At 42.0% G+C, this 26,704-nt stretch overlaps 1 protein-coding gene across 1 annotated transcript in view; it reads right to left on the minus strand.

Annotated features, from left to right (window-relative positions):
* Positions 1-26,704, minus strand: part of PTPN3 (protein tyrosine phosphatase non-receptor type 3) — a 2,272,168-nt gene that overhangs the window by 774,540 nt on the left and 1,470,924 nt on the right. Inside the window, exon 16 of the mRNA XM_044065075.1 lies at positions 19,018-19,041. Coding sequence (XP_043921010.1) covers positions 19,018-19,041 — 24 coding nt within the window. The remainder of the gene's footprint in view (positions 1-19,017; positions 19,042-26,704) is intronic.

Genomic DNA, 26,704 nt, shown 5'->3' on the forward strand with positions numbered 1-26,704 from the left:
TGCCCTTCATTGTATAAGATATTCACTAGAAATTATATTTTATTTTTCTATAAGTGGAATAGAGCAACACTGATCCCCTGGAAATTTCACAGGCTGATCCAGGGGCATATGGAGTAGGTAGGTTAGATAATGTGCAAAGAAACTACAACAAATGTTATAGTTAAAAATGTGGTTAGTCTTCTACAAAATAACAACATTTCTGTAGTCTCTTGTTAAGTACAACAAAAGTAAATCATTACAATACTATAGTTATGTACATTTTATTGTCTGTGGTAAGACAAAAGCTAAATATGAAAAGAGAAAAAGCAGTCCGAGAGGAACAGAAGTTAGTGTAATAAGAAAGGAAATGGGAGATGTATTATCAAGATGGTGAAGCAGCTGTACTATGAGCCAAGATGTATTAGTTGGGGTGCATGTTTAATGGAAACCTTATTTTAATATAATGCGGCTGAAGCTGTTAGTGTAGTAAGGTCAAGATAATTGTTTCTTTCATTTAATGTGTTTGGATATGTAATTCTTGAATTGTGGCTGGCATTTGGTTAAGAGAATGGTTTCTTAGAGGCTGGAAAGAAGAGCTTCCCAAAGCTAAAGGGTGTAATATAAAAAAAAAAGTCACTGCAATGGACTTGACATGGTTGGGAAGGGGTGATTGTTAGGAGGGTCCTATGGAGGGATTTGGTCTTAGAAGTTTTGAATGGTGAGGCAACAGGGACTTGACATGGTTGGGAAGGGGTGATTGTTAGGAGGGTCCTATGGAGGGATTTGGTCTTAGAAGTTTTGAATGGTGAGGCAACAAGCAAAGAATGGGAAAGAATCTAGTCTGAGCAGTTAGTGGTCCAAGTAGCAATGTGTCTTTGCTTTTTAAGTAGACATTTGGCCTAAAATCCCTAGCCACCATCACTTATGAATTTATGTCTCTCATTTTTGTTCTGTTCCTCATTAGATCTCTGGTTTTCAGGAGTGGTAAAACAAAACCTTTTATTCTAGCAATTTTCTAAGTTTATAAGATCAGTATTTGAAATGTGTCCCTATTTTGGGGCTGTATTCCCCCATTATTGGCTTTGTTATGTATTTTTGTGCCAAGAGATTGAGAACTATGGGGAGAAGTGAAAACTGAATTCACTAAATGACAGCCATTTAAGTTCGTCTTCCTGTCTTTCAGTCAACTGCTGATTTAGCTTAATGGCATGTTACTATGACTGGAGTGTACAGGGTTCTAAATTAAAGACTTGGCAATTGGTAACACAACATTTTATGCAAGCAACTTTCCAAAATTATAAAAGCAATGTCTAAAATGTATTTCTGGTTTTTGGCCTTTTGCCCCAACCAACTGAAAATAAGTGCAATGAGCTGTGCAACGTGCCTATGGCTTACACTACTGTGATTCTGTATGTGTGTGTGTGTATATATATATATATATATATATATATATATATATATATATATATATATATATATATATATATATATACACAGTGTGTAGAAGTAGACTGTTATTACAAAAATATTCTGAATAGGGCAGTTTTGTCATTATTGGTGCATGCCATTTGCTTCATTGCCTCCTGGAAAAATGTTTAAACAATGAATTTAAAATTCGCTCTAACTTAAGTCTAACAAGTGTGCTGTATTATACAAGGAATACAATTTAATAAAGTCAGGAAGGTGTATCAAAGAACGCATGTATGTTTCTTGTTTTGTGTGCAAGGGGTCTCTGATTTAAAAACAGTCCAAAGGTAATCTTTATCCACCACTGGCCAGATGCATTTTCTTTGGCTGTGGTGTGGGTTTCAATGCTTTTTCAATGAATATGTGTTTCAAGGGCAGAGAAGTTTTAATGCCAAGTCTATTTTCATTGTTAGACAGTATTGTTTTGTTTAGCAGATATCTATTAGGGTTTGTGCATTGTGCTATAAAATGTAAAAAACTAAAATTCAAATAATCATTGTAGAAGTAAAGCAGTATGCACACATTAGTGTTTATGGTAAATGGGGTGAAATAGCCAGGTAATGGGACATTGAAATGGCTGCAGGGGGACTCTGGTGCTATATTTTGGTTCTGTTCTTCAGTTTGCGTTTCAAAGTTGGTATCCCACAATTCCATTGGAGTGGGCGGGGTTGTTTAATTATGTATGCAAATTGTACATTAATCAGCATACAGATTTGTACCCATTTTTCATGGTCCTTGTCCAGATTTTTGAAGTTTCCAGGTTGAGAGGTATGAATGTGAGTACTGCAATGTTAAAAAGCCTGGTTAAAAGAGGATGACCTAAAACATTAATATGCTTTTTCTCATTCTTGCATAGGGGAGTGTCTGGATTAAAGACCTTACATTGATTTAGTGACAATTTATAAGAGAAAGCAAGTAAATGAAAAAGAATACTGAATATTATGAGGCTTTTTTCTGACAAATGAATACATGCTTAGTAGCAGTTCTGTACCTGCCCCTCATGTCTCCATGGAAACAATTTGCTAAAGAGAAATTGACTGTCTGGTTCTCATGTCTCCATGGAAACAATCTGATAATAAGAGATTGGCTGTCTGCTTCGCATGTCTCCATGGGGAAAATCTGATAAAGAGAAACTGGTTATAGTCAGGTGGAGAGTGAGTGGCTGGAGGGGGTGAAACTGGCTAGGAGATCATGTTCAATTAAAGCATTCATGGGTTTTCCCAACTGGGGGAGCTATAAAGATGAGACAAAACCAGTTAGCACTTAGTAGAAAAGCACATGCTGCACCATGCATCTTAGCATGAATAAACTTTCTTTTAGGTTAACTCAAGTCTGAGTGTGGCTGTCAGTTTGGAACACGTGATCCTATTAGGAAGGCAAAACAATATTTGAAGATGTACATAGTTTTGTGTGTTTTAATAGGTTTTATACAGGTATTGGGGTTTGTTTTTTGTTTGGCAGCTTTCAATAAAACAACGTTTTTTAAGATGTGACATAGGCTCAAACGGATATGACAAGAAACAACTATATAACAACAGTGCATGCAGGTAACATAAAAGCTGAAACTAGACATTTAACAAAAAAGATTATATACAAAAAAGGTGGGAATAATAACTTTTTAATACAATGTTGCTTTCTGTAATGTCTATAAATGTTTGTGGTCTTGCAGATAAATACAAAAAGAAAGAATAGTAAAATATATTAAAATATGTAGAGTGCAAATAGCTATGTTATAGGAGACACACTTGGAAAGCAAAGAACATGTGAATTTGATAAAGAAAGGTTTTCAGGATGGTTACTCAGCAGAATATATGGGACAAGGAAAAGAGAAGTACTTATATTAATTGTAAAAGGAGCTCCAATAGTGATGGAAGAAGATATAAAAGATAATAATGGCAGATTTGTAGTGTTAAGCGGCTACTGGCAAGGGAGGAGGATTACACTGGCATGTATTTATATTCCACCTAAAACTGCTATAACAGAGCTTAAGAAAATTCTGGGAGAAATAATCAGTTTTCAGCAAGGAATATTACTTATAGCTGGGGACTGGAATTTGATTTGCAGCAGTGAAGATGTGTCTGGGGGGCCCAGAAGGAAAAGTATAACAAAGGATGGTAGATTTTTGAAGAACTTTATGAAAACATTTGTCATGGAAAATGCAAATTCAGTAATAGGAGTTATGAGAGAAATTACCTGTTATTCCCCAAGATATAAAAAATGGGCTAGGCTAGACAGAATTGACATTTCACAGGAACATACGCATTTAACTGAAGGTCTTGATACGCGCCCACTATTTCAGATTATGTGCCAATAATAACTAAATAATATAAAGTAATGAAATAACAATGAGACACTGGAGCTTTCCCATCTATCTGTTGAAAAGAGGGGAATTTAAGCAATAGGCAGTGGAGATTATTCAAGAACTATGCAAGAGGACAGAAATTACTTCTGAAGATATAGCTACGGATTGGGATAAATTTAAGGTGGAGTCTAAAAATAGCATGGATATAAAAGAAAGGGAGATGTGGTTAAGAAGTAACAAATTATTTAGAGGGACTGACACATGTTAAAGTATTGCAGAATTGGGGGAATCTCACAGAATAAGAGGAAGATAAATTGCAGAATGGTAATAAGAAAGTATGGGATTATTACAATAATATACACTAGTTTAGAAAGATTGCTATTTTTTTTTTGTTAATATAACACTAGAGCACAAAAACTTTTAGTACAATGACTTGGATAACAGAAAGTAGAAAGGGCTGTCGCCAAGTTTAGGAAGCCTATAACAAGGAAGGTAACAAGAGATCATGTAAGGGTATTAGAAATATTTCAGAAATTCTATGAAACTCTGTATAAAGCAGAGAAATATGGAAATTAAGAAAATATACAAATGGAAATGTTTATGGAAGAATTAAATATGCCAAGGTCAAAGGTAGATGAGGCTCAAGTACTAATGGTTAGGATAAGAAGAGAGGAGATAACAATTGTGATATATAGCTACTCTACAGGAAAGTCCCCAAGAATACATGGTATTCCTGTAGACGTTTGGAAGCAAGGAGGGAAAAAAACTCAAAGTTTTGGATTTAACAGTGTTTTAAGTAAAGAAGTACCAACATCCTGGAGGAAAGCAGTGGTAGCTGTAATACCTAAAGAGGGTCAAGATCCATTAGATACAGTTTCACACAGGTCCATTTCAATACTAGACCACAATTATAAAGTGTTCATGTCTATAATGGCTAACAGAATTGCAAAAGTAATACCAAATTTGATAGATATGTATGAATGCGGTTTTGTGGAGGGGAGGCAAACATCTGACAACATTAATGGAACACTGACGATCTAGAGGGAAGCACAATATATGAAAATATCATCGTTGCTGGTGGGTCTTGATGCAGAGAAAGCATTTGACAGAGTAAGCTGGGACTTTATGAGCAGGCCAATGGAAACATTTGCATTTCCTGAAAAAATTATAAGGTTGATTAGGAGGATATATGAGGAATCACAGTTGAAAATTCAAGTGGGTGGGGTCCTCTCTGACAATTTCTGCTTGAGCAGAGGAACCAGGAAGGGGTGTCCTCTTTCTCCTTTGTTATTTGCATTTTATTTAGAACCACTGACAAAGAAAATCAGGGACTTAGAAATTTAACAATATTTGCAGATGATACCTGACAAACCAGAAAGAGACATTACAGTGTTGTTAAACATTTTTGAGACAGTTTCAAATCTTTTCAGGGATACACAATTAATGAAGCTAAAACAAAGGCAATAGTGGTAAAATATGTACCCACATATGAATTGGTTCAGCAATACCCATATTTATGGGGACATATTAGAATGAGGTTAGGAGTATGGATTAAAATTATTCTGGTGTGGCAGCTAAGGATACGTAGGAAGAGAGACTTAAAAAGACAATACAAAAACTGGAAAAAAATGGAAGCTTTGGTAAATGGATATGGATAGTAAGATACAAGCAGTTAAAATGTTTTAGTCCCATTAGTCTTACACACAGGTCAGGCATATTTTTATAAACCAGAGAAGAGGTTGTGGATAGCAATTTAATAAAGAGCTGAAGGATGTTATCTGGGAGGGGAAGATTGCAAGAGTGAAGTAGGATAAGATGATTATTCGAGGAGAACAGGGCAGATTGGAATTACCCAATTTGCAGGGGTATTTCCGAGCTACACAGTTAAGGCTCCTGTACATAGCACAAGCAGAAAACTATAATTCACAGTGGAAAGGGATGATAATGAAACTGGGGAGGGGGGGGCTCAAGAAATAAGGAGAGAATGGGATTTTGGATGCAGGCCTTTAAGGAGAATAACAAAAATCATACAGAATATTATATCTATAAAGTAGCAGAAAATATCCTAAGGATTAAACCAACAAGGCAATGGAGAAAGGAGATTCTAACCTATAGGGATGACTGCAATTAGGGATATAGACAATAGGCAAGAGGGGGCTGAAATTTATTGGGGTAAATTAGTAAAGGAACCAAGTTATTGGGAGCAAATAACTGGATAGGAAAAAATGATAGAATGGGAAGACACCAAGAATGTATTTGGACTGTGGGTTAGAGATTACCTTCCCTATCAAGGATGGATATCAGAATATAGGCAAATGCAAAGAGAAAGAAATACGGGGTCCTCAACAAAAGACCAGCACCGGTAGAGTTTTTAGTAGAATCTAGAACAGAAGCTGCCATTAAAAAATGAATAATTAGTAGAGCATACAAAATATTACATGACAACTATAAGAATCAATCGCAGGAGGTTAGAAAGGATTAGCAAGAGAGACTGGATAAGCAATACACAAATAAACAATGGGAAGACATATGTATGCCTCCCAAATATGCAACAAAATCCAGAAGATTTAGGATTTTTGCTTGGAAGTGTTTACATAGATATTTTTATACCCCAAGTAGACTCCAGAGAGTTTTTCTTCAGGTAGACAGCAAATGTTGGAGGTGTGATGAGGAAGAAAGAGGTAATTGGGAATATATTTTCTGGGAGTGCAGTGAGTTGATGGACTTAAGAATTCCCTGCGGGATGCACTGTCAGAGATGGTGGGTGGGCAGATTGGTGCGAAGATGATGACTTTTCTGAGCTATGATACAGGTTTGGAACTGCTTAGACATGGTAAGACCTTGCTGTATCTAATTATGGTGGCTGCAAAAAAAGCAGTTACTAAAAAATGGAAAGCAAAATCTAAACCAACTATGCTAGATGTAGTGAATACAGTAACAGAGGTAAAACAACTGGAATTAGGATCTTTAGAAAAGGGTAGGAGCAACTTACATAGGAAAAAATAGGAATTGTGAAAACAATACATACAAAGGAAGAATGAGGTTTAAAAGAAAGCAGGGTTTAAATGAGTTATGTAATGTTTGACTGAAAATGACTGTGTAGATTATTAACTGATGTACAATGCTTGCAACTGGGACTGTGTCAATATGGTTTGTGATGTTAAATGCTTGTAACTGTAATAGTGTTGGTGTGGTTTGTTTACATTTATATAAATATATGATTGCCCATGTCATAAGTGATGGTTTAATACAGATGTTTATGGTTTAAAAATAATTAAACAACTTTTACATGGAATAGCTGTAGATCAGAGTTATAACCACTGGCTCAAAGCCTTTACCTAACTTGTTTCGATCCTACTGTCATACAGTGGTGCCTCACTAAAAGTAACTGAAAATGTGTCTGTTTCTGCAAACAAGTACACAGGCACACAAAGGTTTCCAGTTGGGGTAAATATGCCTCTCCAGTACAAATACCTTCTTCCTTGTCTTTACAGTAACAATCCCAGAATACCTTAAAGCACTCAAACACAATTATGATTTGCTCTTAAAATAAGCCAACCACTAAATACTTGTATAGCAAACACAAATATGGTTGTGACAAGGATGAATGGTCTGTTGAAAAACAAGGCAAACCAAATTTTCACAAACAGAATCCAAAGTACCAGCTAGTAGCATACACAAAGTCACTAATCACAACTCAGTGTCAAAGACCAAAAGACTTTATTGAGGTTAGCGCTTTCATGGTGAAACACACCACTTCATCAGACCATAACACTGTTTAAGTTGGTGCTGTGTTATATATACATCACATAATTCACCAGCCAATTAACAATAAAAAACAATTTAAAGCAATAGCCACATTGTTAAAGCTTGCTGTGTAAAAGTTCAGCATCGCGTATAAAAAATCAACATCTCATATAAAACATGGCTAAACCACCATAAACTCTATAAACACACTAAAACACGTGTCGAAAAATGCTTGAATGTAAATAAAACATTTTTCTTGATGAATAAAAAAGGCACTCTTTATTTTAAACATTTCCTGTTCTTCAAAATTGGTTTTAAAGGGACCCTATCATTCAGTCCCATGCTTCTATCAGCCCTCAGCCTAATAATCCACCTAGTCTCTGAAGTTTCTGTCTTGTTAACTATATCCCCCCCCCCCCCATGTTCATTTACTCAGATCCTCTCAACTGCTAAGAACCTGAAAGTGTGCATGGATGCCATTGAACTGACGTGCTTGGCTAAAGCATTTGTTAATGTCCCATTTCTGATACGCATCAGATGTTCTCTTATCCTGAATCTAAATTTCCTCTACATTTTCCCTATATAATATGCTGAACAAACATCACATATACCTAAATATACCAGATTCATGGTATTGCAATCTGTTGAACTATTTTGCTTTCAGCTCTTGCTCGGAACAATGGCATAAGGGAGTATAAATGGAGTCATTAACACTGGCATTGAACTGGAGTATGCTTCACAGGTCCAGAGGAGAATTCCAGGATCTTGGACAGATAAACTACTGAGCTTTATAAAAGGTAAAGGAAATCCTCTGTTATCCAATATTACTTTGGAGAGAAAACATGAGGCTGACCATAGAGAAATAGACCATACCGATTTCCTCAAGACTATACATAGGCTTGAGGATGAACTGTAATATCAAAAGACTGCAACAAGCTCAGCATTACCATATGGAAGCATGCCTTAAAAATCAAGTCTTTCCTAGGGGTTTGATAATCCTTAAAATGCCTAACCAGGGAGAGCGACACCCTGAGTTACTTTCCAAATGGCAACAGCTAAATTTAGAGACTCGCTTTAACTATATGCACCTCCTAATAGGGTTTTCTCAGAAGGAAGAGATAATAACTCAGCAAAAAATCATTGATTCCCACAAGAACTTGTTGATGAGAAATTAAATACAATAGTTGAGTCAGCAACCATGTTTGAGAATAAACTCCTACGACAGAAATGGAGTAAGCTAGAAAGAGCTAAGAATGATTTTAAGGAAGGCCATGTGTTTGGCCAAGTACCCACATAACAGAACGGATGGGACCTAGTGATACAGATACTACCTTAAACAAAGTGGTTTCCTAGTTGTTAGTAGCCACTGATTTAACAAGGAATATTGCTCTCAATGAAGCTACCTCTTCTAGTGAAAGACTAGGAGCCAAAAGGAAGACAAATGCTCTCCCAATGCTAGAGGTTGCTGTTAAACCAGTTTCAACAAACTCAGTCATCCCTGATAAAGTACAACAGAACAATACTCTATGATGGGATCTAGTGAAAATAATGGCATTTCCACATATCCCAACATTCTGAAAACACAGTCAGCTTCAGATTTTCGAGTACTTCCCATCAGGATAGATTTATCGAGCCACGGGGAAGGGGGAGTACGCTCTTATAGCAGAGGTCGCATGAAGAGAAAGATGCCTTTCAGAATCTCCGAGCGACAGGAAGCTGAAGAAAACATGGTGAGCAAGGGAGACAAATGGTCATTAGTTTGGAACATTTCAACCAGAATTTTAACTGAAGATGAATTTTGTGTACTTAACAATGGACTGTTGTCTCTACCTATGCAAAATACTGAGGTAACTGATGCCATTTTAGACCTGAGACTGTTTAGCAGGAATATTTTATTGAAACTGTTATTTAAAGGCAAAGAATGTGACAATTTTGAGAGTTTAAAAAAAAACAAGCATGCTTATTCCTCCCAACCACCCACTGATGGATGTTTTCATTAGTTTATGTGAAAAAAATATGTCTGAAGCCTTGAAACAGAATAATACTTGTAAAAAACATTTTAACTTAACCAAGAGAGAATATGATGCTTTAAAGTTATTGCAGTCTGATGATAGCATTGTTATTAAACAAGCTGATACGGGGTGTTTAATAGTTATCATGAACAGTGAATACTATTATCAAACTATGAATGGCATGCTGAATGACACTACCATTTATGAGGATATAAATTTGGATAGGATGAATAAAATATTAGGAAAGATGGATGCCGTTTTGTATGAGAGTATGTTGACTAATGAAATTACTTTGGACCTATATAATTATTTTAAGGTCCCCAACCCCCTGATTCCCAGTATACATGGAATACCAAAAGTCCCGAGGACCCTATATCACCCCACCCCCTTAGACCCATAGTCTCGAGACAAAACTGGACCACTGAACCTATGTCTGTGTACATCGAAAAATGTTTGAGACTGGTGGTGAACAAGAACAGTCATATTTTGAGGAACTCCAGACAGTTTCTGTAAGATTTGTGTACAACAACATGGGATTGATAAAGCCACTTTAATTGTAACTTTAGATGTACATTGATTGTCCACCTCGATACCCAATGATATAGAATTCTTGAGACAATATTTACTGTGTGATACAACTTATGAGAATAAGAAAGTTGATGTTATATGTCTTTTAATGGAACTAGTATTGACCAACAATGTGATGCTTTTTGACCATAAACTATATTTGCAGAGAGACGGGGTGGCCATGGGCACTCCTACTGCAAACAGTTATGCCAACTTGGTCATGGCCTCATGGGAGAATGAATATGTCTTTCAGAAGGACAGATGGAGTCAGATTGTATTCTACAGATGCTTTGTGGACGATCTTTTTATGATATGGTAGGGTGACCAAAAAGAGTTGAACTTGTTCCATGAAACCATAAATAGTAGTGCAACTTTCTTGAAATTTGACTTGAAATAGACACATGATGAAATGGAGTTCCTAGACATTAAGATTTATAAGGACCGAAACGGGTGTTTGTCAACGAAAATTTTTAGGAAGACATGTTATAGGAATGCTATACTCCCCAAAGAGAGCATGCATCCTAAATATATATTCAGAAACACTGTCAAGGGACAGGCCTTGAAAATCTCAAGGTTAACAGCTGATGTAGAATTCAATGAGTTACTTGAATTTAGAGAGAGATTAGGAGAGAAAGGATATGCTGACCCTAATACGAACCAGCTTTTGAAAGATATCACAGTCTAGAGGAGAGATATTGGGAGGCCATATTTTTCATCACACAGGAATAGAAATACAGTGGATAGACATTATGAGAGAAAGTTTGTACAGTTTGCTACATACTTTACTACAGATAACTGATACAGTCAACAATATTATTAAAAGATATTGGCCCATATTGGTTCATAATCCAGAAATCAGGAACATAGTGGGAGACAGATCAAATTTCCTGTTCAAGAATAAGAAATCCCTTAAAAGATTATTATGCTACCCCAAGACTGATATATAGAGAAATCATGATAGCAATGGACAAGGCACTGTTCCTTGCAATAATTGCAATCAGTGCAGAAACACAGACACCACTAACAGATTTAGACATCTGGATACAGGGATAAAGATTAGGTTTAATGTAACAGTAGATTGCAATACCATGAATCTGGTGTATTTAGCTATATGTGATGTTTGTTCAGCATATTATATAGGGAAAATGAACAAGAAATTCAGATTCAGGATAAGAGAACATCTGATGCATATCAGAAATGGGACATTAACAAATGCTTTACCCAAGCACTTCAGTTCAATGGGATCCACACACACTCAGGTTCTTAGCAGTTGAGAGGATTTGGGTAAATGGAGGTGGGGGTGATATAGCTAACCAGACAGAAACCTCAGAGACTAGGTGGATTATTAGGCTGAGGTCTTATAGGGGCATGGGACTGAATGATAGGTTCCCTTTAAAACCCATTTTGAAGAACAGGAAACATTTTAAATAAAGTATGCCTTTTTTATTCATAAAGAAAAATTAGAAGTTATGTACTCACCATAACGTTCCATCTGAGTAGGTGTATTCATTTGTCTGCAACCTGTGGGTTATGGATCCGATATCGGATCCGAACCGGCATGGTTTACCAGCTATGGATCCAAGCTCTCAGCTCCTCCCCTCACCCATAATGCCCTGCTCTACCCTCATGACCTCAGATCGAGTTTGCCAACAGCAAGAACACCCTGAAAAGGGTAACACACCATATGCAGGAAACTGAAAGGCCAGGGGGATAGGAGGGCGGGATGGTTGCAGACAAATGAATACACCTACTCAGATGGAACGTTATGGTGAGTACATAACTTCTAAATCTGAAGTAGGAGATTCCTTTGTCTGCAACCTGTGGGACAGAGTCCCCAGCTACCTGAATCTTGGGCGGCCATCATGGAAGGATATTCTGGAGCACCGCGGAGCCAAAGGATGCTCTACCCCTAGACGCAAGATCCAACTTGTAGTGGGAAATAAAGGTATGAGATGAAGCCCACGTGGCTGCTGCACAAATATCATCTAGAGGAATCCTAGCCTTAAAGGCTGCCGAGGTAGAGACTGACCGGGTTGAATGGGCGTGTACACCCTCCGGTGCGGGCCTTCCTGAAGCTTGATAAGCCAATAAGATACATTGTGAAATCCAGCGAGACAGAGATACTTTAGAAATTGGCTTGCCCAAATTAAATTTAGCAAAGGAAATGAACAACTGGTCGGATTGCCTATGACCAGCCGTTCTGTTTAGATAAAATCTAAGTTGCCTGTGAACATCTAATGAGTGAAGCTTGTATTCACCTTTGTTTTCATATTTAGGAAAGAAAACAGGGAGGTTAATGGATTGATTAATGTTTGCTTCAGAAGCTACCTTAGGAAGAAAGGACGGATTGGTCCTGAGGTAAACACGGTCCGGATGAAAGACCAAGTAAGGAGGTTTAGCTGATAATGCTTGGAGCTCTGAAACTCTCTTGGCCGAAGTAATAAGAAGGCAGTCTTGAACGACAAGAATTTGAGATCTACCGTAGCCGCCGGTTCGAAGGGGGGGGGGGGCGGTCAAGGCCTGGAGAACTAAGGAAAGGTCCCAGGGAGGAACCGCTTGTTTTACAGGGGGCCTGAGAAGGAAAGTACCTTTAAGGAAAATTTTACACAACTTGGCCGACATGAGTGGACTGGAGTCATGACCAATGTGATAATGTGAAATTGCCGCAAGTTGTACTTTGACTGTGGAACTGCTGGCACCATCGTTAAAGAGAGTGGTTAAGAAATCAAGCACTAAAGGGAGAGGAACTGTGAAGGGGTTCAGGCCTTGCCGCTCCGCCCACACAGAAAACCGTTTCCACTTGCTACGGTAGACTTTCCTAGTGGACGGTTTATGAGCTGCCACCAGGATCGCCTTAACAGGAGACGAAATACCGGGAGTCCTGATCAAGAGTGGAACTGGAGCAGCCAAGCGGTCAGCTTCAGGTTGTCCAGGTTCGGAAGAGATAGGCAGGATGGATGAGATATCAGATCCGGAATGGGATCTAGAATCCAAGGGGGATTCACCGAGTGAGACCTTAGGAAGGGGAACCAGATCTGTCGAGGCCAAAACGGAGCAATGAGAATCATTCTGCAACCCACCCGAGAGGCTTTCTGAAGAACTTGGAGCATCAGAGGCAAGGGTGGATAAGCATACAGGAGACCGGGTGGCCAAGCTTGCACCAGAGCGTCTCTTGGGGAACCTCCTGGAGGAGGTATCAGAGCGAAAAAACTGTCGCACTTGGTGTTTGAGGGAGAGGCAAAAAGATCGCATGAAGGAGTTCCCCACCGTGCGAATATGCGTTCCGCTACTTGAGTATTGAGAGACCACTCGTAAGGTGTCAGAATGGTGCGACTGAGCTTGTCCGCCAGGATGTTGGACCGACCCGGAATGTGCGTTGCTATTAGAAAGCGGTTGGTGGAGATTGCCCATTCCCAAACTCTCATGGCTTCTCGACAAAGAGGGTAAGACCTCGTTCCTCCTTGCTTGTTGATATACCAGACAACCGACATGTTGTCCGAATGAATCGCAATTGTTCCCAAGGGAAGAAAGTCCTGAAGTGCAAGCAACGGTAAGAGCAATGCTCTCATCTCTAGAACGTTGATATGCAGTAAGGTCTCTGAATCGTTCCACGTGCCTTGGACGGTCCGGCCCGCAAAATGCCCCCCCCCACCCGAGGCGGGAGGCGTCCGTGGTCACCGTGGCGAGAGGGGGAGAAGCACAAAATGGGCGGCCTCCGTGGAGATCTGGGGAGTGAAGCCACCACAGGAGGGACCGCTTGCAAGCCTTGCTGATCGCAATGGGATGATGCATAGGAAGAGCAAGGTATGACCACTGTACTAAGAGAGTCCACTGGAGGATGCGCATATTGAGCCTGGCGAGAGGAAGAAGTGCTATAGCAGACGCCATGGACCCTAGAGCCCTCAGGACCAACTCCGCCGGAACTGAACTTGAGTGGAGAATGGCCCGCACCTGGAGCTGCAGATTTTGAACTCTGTCCACAGTGAGGAAGGCTTTTAAGCTCCTTGTGTCTAACCTGGCCCCTATAAAATCTAAGAGCTGTGTGGGTGCTAGGTTGGATTTCTTTGTGTTTATAGTGATGCCCAGACTGGGAGCAAGATGGAGAAAGGAGTCTCGCGCCAATAGTAGTAGATGCCTTGTTGGGGCGGTGAGGAGCCAGTCGTCCAGGTAGGGGAAGACCTGCACCCCCTGAAGCCTCCGGTGGGCCGCTACCACTGCTAATACTTTGGTGAACACCCTGGGGGCTGTGGTGAGACCAAAGGGAAGGACCCGGAACTGGTAGTGACTGGCTCCCAGCCGGAAGCGGAGAAACCTCCTGGAGCTCCTGTCCATTAGGATGTGGTAGTACGCATCTTTGAGGTCTATGGAACACATCCAGTGATTTTCTCCCAGAAGGGGGAGAATAGATTGCAGAGTGACCATTTGGAACTTCTCCTTGGGAACTGCCAGGTTCAAGAGAGAAAGGTCTAAAATTGGTCTTAGATCCCCCGTCTTTTTTGGCACTAAAAAGAACCTGGAGTAGAACCCTGATCCGATTTGGTCTGGGGGGACGGGCTGGATGGCTCTTTTCTTTAGCAGATGGCCAATTTCTGCCAAAGCGGCCTCCCGTTGACCGGGTGGAACGTCTGGGAGGGACTTCAATTTTGGTAAGTGACGAAATGGGATGCGGTATCCTCTGGATATAATCTGGAGAACCCAGCGGTCTGATGTTATGGACTCCCATGCCGCTAGGTGCCCCGAAAAACGTCCCCCGACTGCCTCCAGAGTGGAGCAGCCGGGCAACCCCTCAGGGTTGCTGCGCGGGCCGTTCAGAGAAAGGTTCTCTGGACCCGAAGTTCCTGGGAGCCCCTCTGCCTCTAGGGCGGCGTCCTCCCTGTCCTCCTCTGCCACAGAAGGACTGGTTGTCCGGAGCAGGCTGGGATTGCTGCGACTTCCGGAACCACATCTTCTTCTGACCCTTTTGGTTCCTAGAATAGGGCCTCTGGGGTGCAGAGAAGCGGATTCTGACGGCAGACAGCGTCTTCCCGTCCTTCTCGCTCTGGGTCAATATGTCGCGAACGGTTTTGCCAAAGAGGGCAGAACCATCAAAGGGGGCATTCGCAAATGACGCTTTGAAGGGCTCTGAGAAATCGCAATGACGGAGCCAGGCCTGACGTCTAGTGACTAGACCTGCCCCTGCGGCTCTAGCGGCGCCTTCCGTAGCATGGGAGAGTAGCCGCATAGAGGTATTGGTAACTGATCTAAGAGTGGCCATGCGGGTGGAGTGCAGCACTTTGTCCTCCTCCGACATGGACTCTGGGGGAGATGCAGCGTATTCTTTAATGAGATCGCGCTGCATCCTAATTATGTGTGCCAGGTAGTTCAGCGCCCTTACCGAGAAGGTCGCTGAACTAAACATCCGCTTCCCCAAGCGGTCCATCATCCGAGACTCCTTGCTCGGGGGATGGACTGAGGGACTCTCCTGAGCAAGTTCCCTCTTGGTGGCCGCCGCCGTCAACATGGCATCTACCGGAGGCCCCTTACTCCAATGGGCATGGTCAGACGGTGGACTGAGGATCCGGTCGGGCCTCTTAGGGATTGGCTCCACGGTGTCCGGTTCCTTCCACGCCCTGGTGGTAATGAGGTCCACCAGGGGGTCGGCAGGAGGGGACACCCAAGAGGTACACGAGCCCGCTTCAAATGCCTCCAAGAACACGGACTCGTCCGAGGAAGACTTGGGGGCAGACCACCCCCCCCTTATGCGGAGCATTTCCATGATGTCTCCAAATGAGACATCCTCGGGGGTGACCGTGGGGAGCCTTCCCCTTCCTCCAAATCCGTGTCTTCCGTGAGAGACTCGGGGGAGTCAATGTGCCTCCTTTTGCACGTATGCTTGCAAGGAACATCCTCTGGGGGGCTGTCAAGGACTCCTCGCAAGCAGCAACCTGTTCCAGGGGAGCAGCTTGGGGCACAGAAGCGGGCTGTCCCAAGGGCCGGATGGTGGAAGCCTGACCCAGTGCAGAGGGAGCGCGGGACGGAGCCGAAACAAGTGCCGGGGGTCCGGAGACCCTCAACAGGGTCCTCTCCACTACATCAAAGGCCAAAGGGGAGCCGACCTCGACCAAAGGATCCGACAATCGGCTCCCCCTCGGATCCGAAGAGTGGATCGGAGCCGGCGCCGAAGCGCTCGGATCCGAAGAGACAGTGCACTCCGACACAGACGGCGCCGAAGGAGCACTGATCCCCCCGGATCCGAGGCTCGGATCCAGGCTCCGAGAGGTCGGATCCGATGCACTCGAGGGCAGGGTCGGATCCGAAGTACCAAGTACTATCGGCGCCGACCCACCCCCGGCTCCGAAGCTGCTTGGCTCCAGATGCTCCGAACCCGGGTAGCGGGTCGGAGAAGGAGCAATTGGCTTGAAAAAGGGGGTCGAGCTCCCCCCCAGGGGGGGGGCAAGAGCACTCCCATCTGCATCTGGGCCTGGATGAACCTTCTCATCATCCGGTCCAGATCAGCATCCGATAGGCTGTACGTTGATCTCGACGAGGCTACCGAGGTAGGCCTTGAGTGCCTCCTCGATAGCCTCGACGGAGATCGGGTCTCCTCCTCCTCAGGTCCCGGGAGAAAACACACTGGGGACCGGAGCCGAGGAGGGAAGAGCGAGCCGACAGGGGCCGGGAGAAGCTTGCTTGGCTGGCGGGGCCGAAACAGAGGTCTCGGCCCGCCGCTTATGGTGCTTCTCCCTCCGGTCCTTCTTCCTAGCATCCCTCTCCTCCGAACCAGAAACGGGAGGTTGAGTCCCAGGAGGAGGAGGGGGAGCCGGAGAGGGAATAACCGTGGTAACGGTTACCCCCGAAGGAGCGGAGGCCGGAGCTGAGTCCGGCGGCAAGAGACCCGCCAAAACAAGCTTGGACCTCCGCTCCTTCAATGCCCTGGGGTTGAACCCTGCACAAATGGAACATCCAGATGTGAGGTGTTCAACCCCCAAGCATCTAACACACCGAGTGTGGCCATCAGCTGGGGAAAGCTTATGGCCACACTCGGAGCACTTAGAGAAAATAGCTTTGGGCTGCTCAGACATACCCAATCTAACAAAATAAAAGTTACTAGAACTAAAGTAAAAGTAACTAAAAAAGAGAAATCACTCACAGGCCCAACACACACTACGCTACCAGCGAGGGGAGGGATATAAAATTAAGATTAAACTCTAAAAAAAGTAATAATACAAGAGGGAAACCTACACTTTCACACAAAATTAACCAAAAATTTTAAAATTTGAGTAATTTAAACAATAAATATAGCACTTAGCTGGAGAGCTGGAAAAACAATCTGGTCACCATGCGCGGCAAACGAGATCTGAGGTCATGAGGGTAGAGCAGGGCATTATGGGTGAGGGGAGGAGCTGAGAGCTTGGATCCATAGCTGGTAAACCATGCCGGTTCGGATCCGATATCGGATCCATAACCCACAGGTTGCAGACAAATGAATCTCCTACTTCAGATTGTTTTATATACATTCAAGAATTTTTTGACATATTATATATGTTATGTATAGAGTTCATATGAGATGTTGATTTTTTTTATAAGAGATGCTGAACTTTGCAAGCTTTAACTATGTGGCTATTGCTTTAAATTATTTTTCATTGTTAATTGGCTGGTGAATGATGTGATGTGGTATATATACCACAGCACCAACTTAAACAGTGGTATGGTCTGATGAAGTGGTGTGTTTCACCACAAAAGTGCTAACATGAATAAAGTCTTTTGGTCTTTGACATCAAGTTGTGGTTAGTGACTTCATATGCTGCTGGCTGGTTCTTTGGATGCTGTTTGTGACTAAATACTTGTATGGTAGCAATAATCATTCGAAACGTGGAAGCCAAAACTCAAATAAACCACCAGTCACAAGCATTTAAATGTGAGTAATAAAATGAGTTACTTAAACTAAATAAACGTAATGCATCTGCAATGTCAAATATACAAACAGATAAACACATCCAGAGAAAAATGCAAAATAAATTATTTTAATCATAAATACAGCATATGTGAGAAATCTTAACAGTTTGTCTGGGCCTGCATCCATCAGTAGTTAATTAAAATGTACTGATTTTACTCGCCTCTCAAACTCTAAACAGTAGCTGCATCATTTCATAGGCAGCAGAACCTTCACTATGAGCTCTATTCAGGATTGCAGACTACTGTGCTCAATTCTTGAGTACATTTTTCTGCTTTGAGAGTCTCAGGTTTTGTATTTATTGTTTGGTTTTAAACTTGGATGATTTTTTTTTGTATTTCTGCAGTCTCTTAATTATGGTGAGAAGGTACAATTCAAGCAAATGTTCAAATAAGGTCATGCATTCTCTAAGGCAGATTTAGTTTCAGTTGCACAGGAACAATGCTAGGCAAGCAACCATGGAGACCATAAGATGCTTATCCATATACAACTTTAACTAGATAAACCTAAAATGTTCTTGCCACCCTTTTCAAACAATTAATGATGCTCACATACCAAAACAAGCAGGGGTGGCACATAACACTGATGTAAATTTTCTAACAGTTAAGTTGTACTTCCACTGAAAGCTGTTCTGGGACTCCATACAATTATTTTTACATTCTGAATGTTATACAGTTATAATGATTCAAGATAAAAACAATTCTGAAAAAAATATTACATGCGAGTCAATTTAACATAGATTTCTGCATGTTTTATTGGAAAAATAACTGCATGTTTCACATTTCTCCTCTGAAAACAATTGCATTTGGTTTGGCTTAACCCCACTTTCCTTCAGGATGCAGAAAAATAATAACAATATGATTATAGAAAAATCAACAGGGCCAATCCTGTGAAGAGCTAACTTTTATACAACCTTCACATTTCTTGAAACAACCCTTCTGATAGCCAAGTATGCAAGACTACAGTGCAGCCTTATTAAAATTTTATGGACTACATTACAAAGCACTTACCTTAATGAATCACGTTCAGATGATCTGGAATACAAAGAAAAATCAATCAAAATAAAACTTACTCCTTGCCTGTTCTACAAAGTAAACAACAAATAAAGCACATATGAAAAGTGGAGACACTGTAACAAAATGGCATTCATATTTAAGGCAGACTTTTTTAGAAGGAAATGCAGGATATCACCTTATTATTTTCTGAGAAAAGTAAACATTTACGGTTGAAAATGTTTTTATTAGCTTTACTATATGTATCTTTAACCTATGAAATTTAATAAAACTACTGTGTTACCAGACACTAGAGGCATACATACTAGTAGAATTCACTACAATAAGCATTTTTAAAAAAGTACTGTTGTGTACATTTGCCATAAATGTAGATAATTGAGTGTATCCACTGTTGCAGTCCTGACTTATGGGATTTCCTGCTTCAGAAGCCCTTGGTCGGCCTGACTTCCAGAGGAAAAAACTCCCTCCTCCCTGAGCTGGTGGATGCCCTACTCTGACGTCAGGATGGTTCGGTATAAAGGGAGCCAGCCAATGCCATGACTTCAGTATTTTTTTTTTTTGCCCCTAGAAGGGAGGAGCCCCACAGATCAATTTTAAGCACGGGACCAGGTAAGAGGAAGGTGATCACTAGGGTATCCCAGCAGAGGGTCCTCTGGAAGAGGATGACAGAGAAAAAGATGCTATTAAAAGGAGAATAAAGGAGGTTGGAGGGAGGGAAAGAAGACTGCAAAAGTGAATACACTTGAATATTTACATTTATGCTAAATGTACACAACTGTACTATGTTCTTTGTGCTTCACTGTTGCAGTCCTGACTTATGGGATGATTTCCAAAGCAGAGATGAGGGTGGAAGGTGTCATGGGAAGAGAAGATGGCAGTGGCAAATCCTGCTCTGGACTTGAGGCAGGCTGACCCGTGGTAGTGCTTTGTAAAGGTATGCACAGATGACCAGGTAACTCTTCTAGAATGTCTCTGGTAGGCACTCCCCTTAGGAAAGCAGTGGAGGTAGAAGTGACCCTAGTTAAATGGGCCCCAAGATTCAGGGGGCTTTTTGCTGTGGTAGATGTAACAAAAGGAAATACAGTGGAGATCCACTTAGAGATAGTTTGCTTGGAGACTGGTTTTCCCTCAGAGCCCAAGGCAAAGGAAACAAACAGTTGTTCTCATTTTCTGAAAGTTTTAGTCCTGTCAAGGTAGTAGTGAAGTTGCCTGGGTACATCCAAGGAGTGAGGAATTATTTCCCCTTGATTCTGTAGCTTTGGAAAGTAGGTAGGCAAGTGTATGGTTTGGTTCAAGGAAGTGTCCATGACCACCTTGGGCATAAAGGAAGGGTTAGTTCTGAGTGAAAATCTGTCTGGGTGGAAGATAAGAAATGGTTCCAATGCCATGAGGGCTTGCAACTTAGAGATCCTCCCAGCTGAGGTGATATCCAGTAAAAGGGCAGTTCTTCCATGTCAAGAATTTTAAATCAGCTGACACAGCTGGTTCGAAATTGAGTAAAGTAAATTTTTCTAGAAGAAAGTTGAGGTCCCAAGAAGGGGCGGGCTGCCTCCTGAGTGGTTTGACATGCAGCACTCCCCTAAGGAACGGTTGCATTAGGGGTTGGGAAAAGACAGGAGGAAGAAGAGGGTTGTGGGCAGAAATGGCAAAAGTGTGAATCTTAACATATGAAAAGGATATGTCTTTGTCCACCAAGATGGCTAGGTACTCCAAAATGGCTGAAATGTTGATAGAGACAGGACTGAGGCCTTGTTGCAGATACCAAATAGAGAATTTTTCCACATGGCAGAGTATGTTTTCCTAGTACTGGGTCTTCTAGACTCTTTTAGGATGCTAAGCATCTGACTATTCAGGGATTGCTCAGGGTAGAATTTTGATGAATTACCCAGGCAAAGAGTTTGAGAGTCTGCAAGTTGGGGTGCACAAACTTTCCCTTGGCCTTTGTCAACAGATCCACTCTCTGGGGTAACTGCCAAGTTTTTCCTTTGGTCAAACCCAGTAGCAGGGGGTACCAGTGTTGCCTGGGCCAGTCTGGACCTATCAGAATGACCCTCAGTCCTCCTTCCCTAATTTTAGGAGGACCCTTGGAAGGAGAGGCAGGTAAGGAAATGCATAAAGAAAGAAATGGCTCCAGGGGAAGGAGAAGGCATCTGTTTACCTGGTTGAGTGAAGTTTGCTCCTGGAACAGAATATTTTTAATTGAGCATTTTTGTCAGTGGCAAAGAGGTATATTTTGAAGGGATCACCATTTCTAGACTATGCTGAGAAATATTTCCCAATGCAGCTGCCACTCATGGGGATCCATTAAGTGTCGGCCGAGGTGGTCTGCTAGAGTGTTCCAAGCCTGACGACGGTGATGCCCCATCAGGTGCAACCCCATAACAATGGCCGTCTCCCAGATTTGCACTGCCAGCTGGCAAAGAAGTTAGGAGTGGGTGCCCTCTTGTTTGTTTGTGTACCATATGACTGTTGTGTTGTCCATCTTGATAAGTAGACCCCCTGGTTTCCAGTGATCCTTGAAGGCCACAATGCCCTTCTGTAATGTCATCAATTCCTTCTACTTTATGTGCTTGTGCCTGAACTGCTCTTCCCATTTAACCTGGGATAGAAAGCGATGGAAATGGGGTCCGCAGACTGTGTCTGATGCATCTGTGGTTAATGTTTGGCCCTGAGGAATGAACCTGAAGGGAAGACCCTGGTCCTGTGCACATGCTTGTGCCAACCAAGGCAATTCCTCCTTGAGGCAGTGAATTAGGTGGATTTCTGTCTCCAGGGACTAATGGATCTCTGTCTCCAGCGAGTGCTGGCACCACAGATACTTGAGGTACCACTGAAGTTTCCTCTTGTGCAGCATGGCCAAAGGGATCATTAGGATACAGGATGTCATGTAACCTAGTGCTCAGAGGAATTCCCTGTCTGAGAGGCGTTGTTTTGGTATAATATCCTGAAAGTATTAGGTTAAGAAGGAAGCCTTGTCTGGGGGGAAAGAAGGCCTTCTGGAATAAGAAACCCACCAGAGACCCCAGGAAAACTATCTTGGTGGAAGGGTATGTGTTGGATTTGCTGAGGTTTATGGTGAACCCTAGATAGGAGAGTAGGGTCTGGGTGAAGGCCAGATCCTTGAGGCAGTATACAAGCCAAAGAGAAGGGCAGAGAACTGAAAGTGACTGGTACCTGCTCTGAAGTGAAGAAAACTTCTGCAGGATTCTTCTATAGGGATGTGCATGTAGGCATCTTTCAGGTCCAAGGTAACCATTCCAGCCTGAGGAGTAATCATGGGAAGAAGCTTTTGAAGAGTAAGCATTTTGGGACTAGGAGAGACTGATCTGAGAATTGACAGATCCAGGATAGGGTGACAATAGCTTTCTTTCCTGGGGACGAGGAATAGCCTGGGTGAAAAACCTTTTCCTCTCTGGTGGTATGGCACTGATTTCACATAACCCTGAGAACAAAGGCTCTAAATCTGAGAAATGGCTTCTGCCCTTTGGTTTTGTGGCACATCGTTATAGCCTGAGAATCTCAATGGTTCTTTGAAAGTCAGCTTGTAGCCATTTGAGATTACTTCTAGAACCCACCTGTTGGAGGTGACGAGGGCCCAGTTTTTCTTGAATAAGGTAATTCTTCCTCCTATCTTGTCTGGGGTTGGGGGTGGAGAGGGGGTGGGGGGTAAGGAGTGTGGTTAGTCATTGCTGATGTCTGCTAGGGGCCTGTGACCTAGAACTCCCTGGCCTGGGTATTCCTGAGGACCACTACCTTGCCCTCTGCAACTGTTGTTGCTGCCTGTGAGGCCTTTCCCTTCAGGTTTTCCTCTGACTGGGTTTTGATTGAGAGGGAACGGAACAATGCTTAGTGGGAAAATTCCTACTGAATCTAGGAGGCTGGATATGGAGGAATCCTTGACCGTTTGCATAGGTTTTATCCTCTGTCTTTAACACAGCCTTAGCCTTTGGTCCAAAAAGGGAGTCCTTATCCAGGGCGGCTTGGATATGACATGCTCCAGTAATGTCTGTTCCCTAAGCTAAGCATGCCTTCTGATGAGTGAGCCAGAGAGAGCTGCTTGGGAGGATGACTCTACAGTACCATATCCACAGTGCAAGAAGTGCCTAGCTACCTGAAAACAAGAATGGCAGAGATCCAGCAATTCCTTGGAAGTGTTCTTGTTCTCCAGGGAGGAAATATTTTGCCTTATTTTTTCCCAAAATACTCTGTTGGTAATTTATCATATAAAATTGGCAATTGAGAGCCCTCATGGCCAGGGTAGATGAAGCATAAACCTTTTCCCCAAATCTGTCAAGGGCCATGCTTTCTTTATTCATAGGAAATTTTTTTTTTGAAGTACTGGCCCTAACTCCTTTGGGGCCTGGGGTGACAACCTCTGGATCAGCAGAGGGGCTCTTAAAAAGGAATTTATGCAAGTCCAGTACCCTGTTGTCTGGTTTACGAGGGCCAGTGGGAAGAGAGTTTGGATAGAGAGATGATTCCATAAAGCCATCTTCTACCATTTCCAAAACTGGAGGGATAGCCAAGGGTTCATCTCGAGGAAGATCGAGGAACACCCTAACCCTCTTTTTTGTTGGGGGTACTCCTGCCACTGGAAAAACTCTTATGGCATGCAGGGTCTCCTCAAAGGTAATGTCCTCAGGGGTGAAGCAGAAGGTAACATCTCTTCTGAATCAGAATCCTCAAATGAGGTAATGAAAAAGTTTTTCCTTCAAGAACAGATTCCTCCTGATTAGAATCTTCATCTGAATCAGGTGGTTCTGAAATCACCTCAAGTGTAGGGTCTCTCTTCCTTTTTCCTGGGAAGATTTGAGGGGGGGATTGCCTGTCTCTGACCAAATAAATGAGGTCCTCAGCCAATCTGACCAAATCTTGCTGGTAACCTGTGGGACGGCAGCCAGTAGACCTAGGCACAGAAACTGAAGTTGAAATCTTTTTAGGGGTAGCTTTTGCCTTTGGCCTATGCAAATCCACTACTCTGACGCCAGTTTCCTTGTAAGAAATAGCCAATGTTACCATACACCCAAAAGGACATCATGAGTTGAGGATCATTTGCTGGAAGTGGAGGTCTGCTTAGCAACTCCAGACCCAACCGACGAACCAAACGCCAAGGCCTGAGTTGAAGTTGAGGGATCCGACAGCAGGTTGGACTTCAAAATGGTCTCAACAGAGGCCTGCACCACCACCATGCTTGCAGAAGGGGGCTGAAAAGGCTCCTCTCCTTCCTCTGTGATAAGTCTTGGGGGACTGGTGGATGGTCTTTTTTCCCTTTTTTTGCTTAGGAAGTTCAGCCTCGGGGCGACTGACAGAAGCCATCACATGATGAAAAGCAGACTGCTAACTAAGGTGATAAGACAATATTTTGGCCCGATGCCTTATAGTCCTAGTATTGAATAGGGCACACAGACGGCAATTTGGGACATTGTGGTTTGGGTTTAAACAAGCGACACACAAGGTATGCAAGTCTGTGTGTGGAATTTGTTTACCACAATGGAGACAGTTGTTAACTATCTGACATGGATCACAAGTAGGAAAAAAGAGTTACCCAATGGGGTAATTAGCTTTAGAAGAATTTCTCACTCTGGTATGGACCAACTGATGCACTCACAACTGCTTTGGGCTCCAAAGGCAAGAAAAACTGTTGGCTGACTCCCTTCATACCCAACTGTCATGATGTCAGGGTAGGGCGTCCACCAGCTAAGAGAGGAGAGAGTTTTTTACTCTAGTAGTTGGGCTGACCAAGGGCTTCTAAAGCAGGAAATCCTATAAGTCAGGACTGCAACTGTAAAGTCAAAGAACATTGTTATAATCCCATAGTTGTATTCAGCCTCATAACAGCAACAGAAGGAAACTTCTAAGAGATACTCAAAAACTATGCAAACTGTGGTCTGTAGGTTTTTCAGAAATGCCCAAGGCCCTGATGTCATCTCCATGGATTTCAGCACCTGAAATACTAACTGTGCTAGCCTGTGGTTCAAGAGAAATGACATAACAATGCAAGCCTTCAGTAAACAGATGCCTGAGCAATCAGTAAAAGCTGTCTTCCATGTTCAGAACCTCAAGTCAGTCAGATTAGCTGCTTCAAATGAAGCACGTGTTAGCTTCTTTAACACAAAATTAAGATTCCAAGGATGGTTCACCATTCTCCTTTGAGGCCTCTTATGCAAAACCCATCTTAAGAACATTATAACATGAGACTGCATTGAAAGAGGAGGATCTATAGACAAACATGCTAAAATGGCCAATAAATGAAACTTGACAGAGTAATACGTATGGCCACAAGAAGAGTAACTCTCAAAAATATTGCAAAACCACAACTAGCCCTGAAAGGGTTTTGTTTACTTTGTTGGCACCATCTAGAAAATGCTTTCCATTTGCTAATCTATAATTTTCTAGTAGAAGGCTTTCTTCTCTCTATTAGTACATGCAGTACGTCCTCAGTAAACAGGTGCCTAAAAGGAATTAAGGTCATATCATCCAGGCAGTCAACTGAAGTATATCGATGATGGGGTGTATCAAACACCCCTGTTCTTGTGTAAAGTAATGGTAAAAAAAAAATAAATATTTTTATCTTATTAAAAGGACAAGAAGAAGAAGCTGAAGCATTAGTTAAGTACCTAAACACTACCACAGGTTTTCTAAAGTTCACTATGAACTTTCAGAAATCTACTATTTGTTTCCTTGACATTGAACTAAGTAAGAACCCAGGGGGGTATATATCAAAAATTTATAGAAAAAGCACATTTTCTAATACATATCTCCATTTTTCTAGTTCACACCCCCGTCACCAAAAGAAATCTGTGGTGAAAGGCCAGCTTGTGAGGGCAGCCAAGATGATCACATTAGACGAAGACTTTGAAAAGGAGTGTGAGAATTTGTATTTAATGTTTTCTTGTAGAGGCTATCCAGGCCCATTCCTAGAAGGAATTTTTAAAGAAGTTATATTAAAAAGGAGGCAAGGGTTCTATAAAGCTATACTGAAAACACAACTTGTGATTAATTCCATCAATCAAGTGGATTACACTGGGACAGAAGTCGGAAATGTACACATTAGTAGTAATTTAGATGTACTCCCTGCTAATATGACAGGGAGTAACAAGAATTTTACGGTAGCGTTCACTTTCACCTTTTTTCCAGAAGCACTAGATATTTGTAGAATAGTTAAGAAGTACTGGTTTTGCTTATCACTGGACAAAGAATAGATGCAAATTTTCAACTATGGTCCCACTATTACATTTAGGAGAGGTACCAACATGAAACAGTTATTAGAAAGGAAATTGAAAATGAACAAAGGGAAGGGAGGGACCAAAAAATGTGGAACATGTAGGTATTGTGCATACATAGAGACAACTGACACTTTTACTATCAGGAAGGAGACCTTCTTTGTTAGGGATACCTGTAACTGTAATAGTAAAAGAATAGTCTACTTAGCCCAGTGTAAACAGTGTCCATCATTCTATATAGGGAAGACGGACAGACGTTTGAGGGACAGAGTGTATGAGCATATTTATGCCATCACTAAGAACAAAGAGGAGAATGCTCTCGCAAGACATTGTAGTTTAAATACAGGCCATTAATTTAAATTTATTTCCATTGACCAAGTTTCTGCGAACATTTCCAACCTGGTTAATGAAAACTTGCTGAGATTAGAACTGGAAAAGAGGGAACTAGGTTGGCAACTCCG

Source organism: Protopterus annectens, chromosome 3.part0, assembly GCF_019279795.1.
Source record: "Protopterus annectens isolate FY-2018-M chromosome 3.part0, PAN1.0, whole genome shotgun sequence".
Classification (NCBI taxonomy): Eukaryota; Metazoa; Chordata; order Ceratodontiformes; family Protopteridae; genus Protopterus; species Protopterus annectens.